The following is an 8,867-nucleotide window of genomic DNA, read 5'->3' as shown; positions in this document are numbered from 1 at the left end:
TCATCTGTAAAGAAAGGATGATAACCTCTGTGCCACAGAGCCATGGAGTGATCAAATGTACGCAAAACCATGGCCAGTTACTGCCTGTAACTTGTCGAAAGGCCAAGAGAACCCCAAGGAAACGCTGGTGGGAGTAGGATTGGCAAATAAGATCGGGGATCAGGGTGGCCAAGGCTGGGCTCTGGAGTTGCCCACAGATACCCTTTCACTGTCCAGCTGGCCTGTAGCAAAGTTAGCTGCAGGCCTAAGCTGCATTTCCCAAGCCCTTTCTGGGGACATCTACTACAAGGATTTGTCCTGGGATAGCATCTATCAGGCTTCCCTCCTTGCATGTTCTAAGGATGAAATGGAGCCCTTTGCCCTCAGTAGACGCAGGGAATGACAGGGCAGAATGAAATCACTTTAATCGCATAACAACATTTTCAGACCAGGAGTCACAGATGAAGAAAACATTTTGTCTTCCATTTGTACAATTCTGGTGAGATGTGTGGTTGCACTGGACAATTTTTACAGACACATTTTTCACATTGAGAACTTAATAAATAGATACATACAACGTCAAACTCCACAGACAATGAGATATGGTGGGATTGTTTTCTTATTCTGCCTCCTCTGGGTTGGGAGGTTGCTTCTCGTTGGGCCGATGGAGGCTGGGTCCTCTAGGAGGGGTACTCATACTCCTCGGCACTGCGACGGCCAAAATCCATCCAGCCCATGTAGTCCCGGTCACTTATCCTGTGGCTGGGGTCCAGGTTCTGCAGGTTCTTAATGATGGACATTCGTCCAGAAGGAGCTACAAAGGACAGGGAGGAAGGAAACAGGGACATTACATCTAAAAGCATCTCTAGTTCAATTTGTGAAGGATAGCAATGGAAAAAGCCAGACACAATATAATAGACACCACCTTAAAAGTATCAAAGAGCTGTCAAAGTAGTGGAATTGATGGACCAAAATCTAAGAGAGGAGAAGGACCAATGTCTGTGTAACTGGAGACAGAACAATATTTACAAGTTAGGGGTGTGCTTTGCGTTCTGCAAGTATTTAGGTGGATTCATTTTCTCCAGCCTTTCAGGCTGGGGACTTGCCTAGATTTTCCTTAGTCTCCCTACCTTTTGCTTTCTTTTGGTAGGTGAGTGTTTTCCTTTTGTAGATGGCCTCAGCAGAAACCAACCAAAGATTTTTCCAGTACTTATTTATTCCTAAATTCATCCCTTAATATCCATCAACATTCCTGACTCCTGGAGAGCTCTTGTTATTAAGGTAGCAGAATTATAATATCTTGATGTTGGAATGGTTAAAAAAATAAAATCGTTGGTGGGAGTGTAAGTTAGTTCAACCATTGTGGAAGACAGTGTGGCAATTCCTCAAGGATATAGAACCAGAAATACCATTTGACCCAGCCATCCCATTACTGGGTATATACCCAAAGGATTGTAAACCATTCTGCTATAAAGACACATGCACACATATGTTTACTGCAGCACTATTCACAATAGCAAGGACTTGGAACCAATCAAATGCCCATCAATGATAGACTGGATAAAGAAAATGTGGCAATTTACACCACGGAGTACTATGCAGCCATAAAAAGGATGCATTCATGTCCTTTGCAGGATGTGGATAAAGTTGGAAACCATCATTCTCAGCAATCTAACACAGGAACAGAAAACCAAACACCACATGTTCTCACTCATAAGTGGAAGTTGAACAATGAGAATACATGGATGCAGGGAGGGGAACATCACACACCAGGGCCTATTGGGGGGTGGGGGGTTAGGGGAGGGATAGCATTAGGAGAAATACCTAATGTAGATGATGGGTTGATGGGTGCAGCAAACCACCATGGCACAGGTATACTTATGTAACAAACCTGCATGTTCTGCATATGTATCCCAGAACTTAAAGTATAATAAAGAAAAAAATAAATAAAGCCCCTTTGCTATATAAATACTCTTTTAAAAATATGAATTTGAAAGTTATATTCAGAAAGTTTTTTTCATTTATCAGTAAGTGTTTTGAATTGATGATCATTTTATTTTCAATGATAAATCAATATCAATTAAAAATGATATTCAGAAAAAGACTGTCAGATTAAAATCTTGGCACCTCAGTAATACTCAAAGAAGGGCGGGAGAGAGGTGATAACAAAGATGATTTAAATCAGCCATTTTGACCAAAATGCAGTAACTGAACCTGAAATGGTCCCGTTGGGATGGAAGTTAAGTCTTCAGGAACAGTGTGATCCTTTTGTACAGCTCACACTGAGTGAGCAGGGACATGAAGGGGCAGTTTATTTGGAGGCATGAGACATAGTCCTAGCTCAAAGTTCATAGACAGTAGCCTCCTGGAGTACGAAATCAGTAGGACACCTTCTCGTGTGCAAGCTCAGTCTTAAGAAAGGTTCTTCAGGGACCTCAGTGAACAAAGCCTAGACCAATTCAAGGGTAGAGGAGTGGAGGACCACTCAATGGTTCCCACTGTGTTGGGGGCCACTGTGCCCCCACCTCCTGTGAGGCTGGTCTATATCCCTTCTGCATGAGGCTGCCCTTGCTAGCTCCTGCCCGTAGGCTGAGTAGAGTCAGACTATGGCTTATTTATTGATAAATGAAAATGCAAAGGCAGTTACCCAGGGTAATAAAATTAAGCAAGTTTAATTAAAAACAGAAACAACACAGAACAACGTCCCCACCCTTTCTCTCCCCAACCGCAACCCTTCCCTGTTTTGGAACCAAGGGTCAATTCAGCACATTTCAAGCCTTTTTGCAGATATCCTCAGCCTACGTAGAAGAAAAATAGCCCCTGCTATTTAATTGTTCATTGTTCAGGTGAAATATTAGTCCTTGAATTCAGGAAAACCTATAGACCCAGTTACCTGTACACAGTCACGTGGAAACGTGACCCATCCTCCTGCCTGCTGTGATGATGAGTGCCCACTGAGGCCTGGGCACACCCAAATTTCCATCTAATGGAAGCGAAGTGACAGCTTCAATACGAGCAAGCAGCCTCAGTTAACGGTGGGGGCACCATGTTCAGTCATGGAAGCTGCATTTATCACACACCCTGACTTCCCTGTTCCACGTACAGTTCTGTCCTCACGTCATGTGTATTTACCAGGGTCCTCACTCACTTTCCCAGTGCTGACATAGAGTAGAGGCTTACATCTGATATATGGAATTGATCAAAGCCTGATTCCTACGGGCCACAAGAGATGGACAGGCCTCCCTCTGAATCACACAAAGAATTTGAAGGGGCTTAGGGGAAAGCGAGCCTCAGGACAGGACTGTCTGCATGTCACTCAGCTAGTGAGCTGCTGAATCACCTTATTTGTGGAAAAAGGCTTTGGTGCTGAGAGAACAGTGACATTCTGAGCTCTTGCTACTACTGAAGGGTTTAGCTCTTTTAAACTTTAAAATGTGGAATAGGCAGTACAGCTAGGAAGCTGAACGGCTTCCAGGCCCTCCTGGGAGGAGCAGGACTAGACAGAGTCTCAGCCCTGCTGTTGCGTAGATACGGAACAACATGTAGGTTACTCAGGCTTCTAGAGCCCCAGCTTCCACGCTGGCAAAATGGGTATAATAATACTCACTGTGCAGGGCTGTTGTACTGACAGAGACAATATAGATGTAGCATTGAAGCTTTGCTGGGCGTGGGGGAGGTGTACACTAAATGCCTCTAGGTATCTTTACCCACTGCCCTCCAATAGAATTGTTTCTTCTTGGACCATTGAAAGTGCTGCAGATATTTCCTAATGATAAACTCTTAAGCACTGCTCAAAGAATGCATTGTCTTGTTTAGGACATTTAAGCATAATATATACTATAGTGGAGCAAAAATCTGATATGATTTTGAAATATGTAAAATATTCAAAGAAACTGTACAGTTTCTATATGTGTAAGTATTTATTCCTAGTTCATATTTGTCACATAGAAGAGTTTGGTTATTTTTTAGCTAGTGTTGATCCTAGGTGTTGGCATCTAAATTTCCAAGTGATTGCTATTTTCTCCTGGGTTTGTTTGGCACAATTGGCTGAAGGCAAAGGGAGAGGGGGGCTGAGAAGAAGGACTAGAAAGAACTTTCCAGCTAAGATTTATGCTTTAAGAGCCATTGTCTAGTATTGATTCTAGGAAACAATGTGGTAATGAGTTGTTGTTTTTTTTTTTCTAGAACAATTTTGGAACCAAGTGTCAATTCAGCACATTTCAGGCCTTTTTGCAGATATCCTCAGCCTATGTAGAAGAAAAACAGGGTCTTTCCCAAATTGGGGGAGGGGAGTTCCAGATCCACAGATCAATGAAAAGCCTAGGATATTTCAGACTTGTCTGGCTGAAATTCAGCCTGTATCTGGGGACAGATACTAAATTATTTTCAGGCAGAAAATCAGCAGGAACTCAAAAGCTTCCAGACTTTCTCTCTCCATCTGATAAGTATTTCTATCTTCTTCAATTTAATTAGTAGGAAAGCAAAACAGAAGGTGGTGGGTGGGGCAATTTCCCAAAGACAGGAAGAAATACAACAAATCACTGATTTGTACTTTCCTTCTGAAGCCTCTGGGTCAAAGAGTTCCAGTCTTCCCTTCATGTGAGCCCACAGGAGAACTCTGCAGAGCCAAAGCTCTTTGTCTTATCCCTTTCTGGTCAAGCCAGGGGTTAAGGTTCAAATCTAGACCCTGGAACACCTGTTGGGTAAGAGTGCAATGGTGCAATCTCGGCTCACTGCAACCTCCACCTCCTGGGTTCAAGCTACTCTCCTGCCTCAGCCTCCCATGTAGCTGGGATTGCAAACATGTGCCATCATACCCAGCTAATTTTTTATTTTTAATAGAGATGGGGTTTCATCATGTTGGTCAGGCTGGTCTCGAACTCCTGATCTCATGTGATCCACCTGCTTTGGCCTCCCAAAGTGCTGGGATTACAAGCGTGAGCCACTGTTCCTGGCCTGCTGAATTATTTTAATGTCCAGCTGTGTTTGTACTGTTCAGCACACTGCTCCACAGCCAGTGTTCATTATTAGTGTCACTGGGGATAAAGTTGGCAGAAAAAAGCTGCGGCAATCCAAAGCATGATTCCTATGGGTCACAAGAGATGAATGGGCCTCCCTCTGAATCACACAAAGAATTGGAAGGAGCTTAGGGGAAAGCTAGCCTCAGGTCAGGACTGCCTGCATGCCACTCAGCTAGTGAGCTGCTGAATCACCTTATTCCTGGAGAAAGACTTTGATGCTGAGAAAAATGACTTGCTCAGCTCTTGCCATAACTGTGACCATCTCTGCGACAGTAAGTAAAAAATACCTCTCTTGTAGGGTAATCATGTGTAAGTCATTGCAAGGAGAACACAAAACTGCTGCTGATTCTTTCCTTCTGTTACATGGTTTGGTGGAGATGGACACATTGCCACTGCTTTTTTAAACTGTTGTAGCCAGATCTCAGGCATTCTCAGCATTGATGCCTTCCTGCTAGAGGATTTCCAAGGGTTGGTATCTGGGTGGCTCCCAGTTTCTTTGCGTTTTTACTAGAGGGTATTTAGTGTATCTAGGAACCCTTTCCTAGGGTTCAGTAATTATCTTTTAATGGCTTGGTAAAATGGTGTTGAACTTAATCAGCAACACTGCTAAAAATTAGTTCAAAGAAAGTTTTTCAAGAAGGTTCCCCTTACTTATAAATTAAGTCTCCATACCCCTTCTCAGATTGCTACAAAGGACGGCCAGAAACCATGTTGCTTGTTTCCTACCGAGAGAGGTCATCTTCATCGGTCCGGCGCTAGAGAAAAGGGTCAGCATCCAGAGCCTGGGAACAAGGGCAGAAGTGAGGGATGGGGAGGCAGCATTCTTACCTTTCCTGGCCTGCTGGATGTATCTTGCCAGCAGCGCGCCCAGGTGCGCTCGGGACTCCCCGTCCGTCCTCTGCACTGCTCTCAGCTGCCTACGGGGCGCCTCCTCTGCCCGCTGCAGTCCGGAGCTCGCGGGCTCTGCGGGAGGCACCGGCTGCGTCAGGACGCCAGCCGCCAGAACCGCCATCAGTACGCACAGGCCCACGCAGCTGTTCATGGCTGTAGGGAGCAAAGGAGGAGGGGGCGTTAACGGAAAGGCTAGGCATCCGAGAGCTCCTGCGGCGGGCAGGGCACCCAGAAACCGGCTTAGGACAAACACAGGTGTTCCAGACTCCCCAGGCCGCCGCAAGCACGAGGGCTCAAGCCGAGTGCCATGGCGCGCGCTCCCAGGCGCACACGGCAGGTCTTTGGGAACTCCACACCCAGTGCCGAGGGGCAGACAGAGACCGTTTTCTGCCGTGTTGAGCAGAAGGAATGTTTTCTGCTTTCCTAAAGTTTGAGGAAGTGTTTGCAGAGTGCCTCTCTTCTAACTGAAAGAAGAAAAATAAAACCCCACGAGATTAAAAATAGTGTGGAAAAAAATATCCTAAAGGGAAGACTCCGTGGGAGAAATGAGAACCCTGGGGAAAGCACCTTTCCAGACAGCTAACAAGCTTTCAATATGGAAATACAGTAAATGACGAAAAAGAGAAGCACAGTTTAAAATGTAGGAGCAATAAATAAAGCCGTATTTATAAAGTTTTCTCAAAGTGTAGGCGGGAAATGGCAATAAGTCACTACGCAAAACATAGGCAGGTTTTAAAATCAGAAATATGTGCCCAGCACTCAGGCTTCCAAAGCCCCGTGCATTTTAGATCGTTAGTGGATAAAACACCCTCACATTTCTATCCGTAAAGCCTCGAAATTTTCTGCAGTATTTAGAAAATGAATTTAAATCTTAAAACCCTCTGGTATTTTATTAGAAAAGATTGCAAAGTCCCCAGCACCGGTGTGTAACAGCTAGCAAATCTCAATCTGCATGCGAATCTTAGCGAATGGGTAGTTCATCCTTTAATGATGCCGGCGCGTGAAAGGCTCTAAAGCAGCTCTACCTACCCAGACCTCACTTTTAGACCCGGAGCCGTTGTTTCTGACTTCAAGAAACGTCTTTCGAGCTCTCGGAGGAAAGACAGAAAATAGAAAAGCAAAATGGAAATGGGCACAAAGCGGAGGACAGCATTCTTCAAAGACACACGACACTTGGATCCCCCGCTGACGAACCGAGGGACCTACCTTTTGGATTAGAACGCAGCTGGCTTGGCGTTTCCAACCCGAGCAGCCCGGCAGCTGAGCCAAGTTCAGGGAGGACCAGAGGGCGGCTGCCTCTTAAATAGCCCCGCCCGGCGGCGGCGTCCAGTCCTGTATTTACTCAGCGCTGACGCAGACTGGCAGCAACACGTGCTCAGAGGGTGGCCACTGGGGCGACAACCGGTTGAAGTGGCTCCTGGGGGAGAGGGGGAGGTGATCCAGTGGGGCGGATTTAACCCCTCCCAGGCTGGGCCGGGTGTCTGCGCCCCTCTGGGTCCCAGAAGCTTTCGCCCAACCCTTTCCAGCTGCGGCTCCCCTGCGCGTTCCAGAGCAGTGCTCTCCAAGGTGGGAAACCTACGAGTTTGGAGTCTTCCCCGGGATGGAGAAGCTGCCGCTAGCTTAGTTCGCTTTGGGGACGGGAGGGTCCAGAAAGGAAACTGGGGCGGGGGTGGGGGGTGGACACTGGGCGGGACTGAGCGTCAGTAAGGCGTGATTCTGAGAGGGATGGGGCGTGGGCCCCCCTACCCCGGAGCGTCCGAGGCGCTGGTCTTCATACTTGTGTGGGCTCTTTCGAAGGACAGAGGAGGAGTCGGGGTCTTTACTTTCTTCTCAGCCGCATTAAAAGCCCTCGCAGTTCTCCAGGTTTCTGAGAGCTAGTGTTCCGGGTCAGTGAAAGGGCTCCGGCCACAGCTGGCTGTTGGTGTCCTGGGCCTCTCTTTACGCAGCTGTAAAATGGGGATGACACCATCTGGCTTTGCTCAGGGGAATCCGGTTTGGGAAAGCGATGTGTTTCCTTCCCGGGCCAACCTACCGCCACCCGCGGCGCCCACTGTTCCCAGCTGCTGACAAGCGGCGCCAGCGAGGGTCCTGGGGAACTTGCCCACCGCACCCCTGCAAGCTCGGGTAGACCACGGCATTCGCCCCTCCCACCTTTCCTGAGGGCCCACACACTCACACCCCTAGGACCGTACCTGTCAGGACTCAGCTGCGCAGCCTGGAGATGAGAACCTCGCCCGTCGTCACTCACCCGTCCGGTGGAGGGAAGGGAGGCACCAAGGCTGCAGTGCGCCTTTCCCTGCGCGAGGTTACTTTCCTGGCTCCGGAGCGGGCCGACCCGTAGTCCCTCAGTGCGCAGTGGTCGTCTACACCCTGAAGCCCTTTGAGTTCCAATCGGCTTGCTGGTGCTTGAGTTCGCGGCGTCCCCGCAAAGGCACTGCGAACCCGATTTCACAGACCGCAAACCGAGGGGCGAGGAAGAGCAGCGCTTGCCAAGGCTCCACAATGCGCCCCTCGCCCTCTCCGTGCACCGAGGCAGCCCAGCCCGGGACCTGGAGATCACCAGGCATCCCTGAACCTTGGGACCTCAACTACTCTCCCTTTCTTTCCCTCATTCGTCTTAGATGGAAGGAGAAAGATTTAGAAGCGCTTATTTTAAAATTGGAATCCGTATTCAGCTCTGGAATTCCCTCTGGAATGGAGGGACTGTGGCGACGACAGTGTGGGGGTTGAGTAGGTGAGGCGGGAGTAGGGGAGGTGGTGGGGGGGCCCGGAGACCCCTCCGGTTGCTGCTCCACTTTCTAATCCTGAGAGGCAGCTGCGTTTCTGCAACCTATGGGCAATATGTTTGAAAGAGCTGATTAAATAATTTCCAGTGGTTTACCCACTAGCCTGCTAAGGTTTGTGTAGTTCAGTTGGGAAAACTAGTCTTACTTGTGACTGTGGCAAGACATATCTGAAAACATAAACTTGTTATCA

The 8,867-nt window shown here is 47.8% G+C and overlaps 1 protein-coding gene across 1 annotated transcript; it reads right to left on the bottom strand.

Annotated features, from left to right (window-relative positions):
* Positions 1–385: 385 nt before the first annotated feature.
* Positions 386–8,587, bottom strand: CCK (cholecystokinin). The gene is made up of 5 exons (XM_023231641.2): positions 8,084–8,587; positions 7,669–7,837; positions 7,098–7,308; positions 5,829–6,044; positions 386–793 (listed from the first exon to the last, which is right to left on the bottom strand). The coding sequence occupies exons 4-5, from the start codon at positions 6,040–6,042 to the stop codon at positions 660–662; spliced, it is 348 nt and encodes a 115-aa protein (XP_023087409.1). The 5' UTR covers positions 6,043–6,044; positions 7,098–7,308; positions 7,669–7,837; positions 8,084–8,587; the 3' UTR covers positions 386–659.
* Positions 8,588–8,867: the final 280 nt, after the last annotated feature.

This window comes from Piliocolobus tephrosceles, chromosome 2 (genome assembly GCF_002776525.5).
Source record: "Piliocolobus tephrosceles isolate RC106 chromosome 2, ASM277652v3, whole genome shotgun sequence".
NCBI classification, from domain to species: Eukaryota; Metazoa; Chordata; class Mammalia; order Primates; family Cercopithecidae; genus Piliocolobus; species Piliocolobus tephrosceles.
Note: the sequence above shows the minus strand (reverse complement) of the source record. Positions and strands in the feature narration are given on the sequence as shown.

Coding starts and splice junctions, on each gene's coding strand:
- CCK (XM_023231641.2), bottom strand. CDS start 6,042: ATGAACAGCTGCGTGGGCCTGTGCGTACTGATGGCGGTTCTGGCGGCT. Junction 794..5,828: donor CATCCAGCAGGCCAGGAAAG/GTAAGAATGCTG, acceptor TGTCCTTTGTAG/CTCCTTCTGGACGAATGTCC.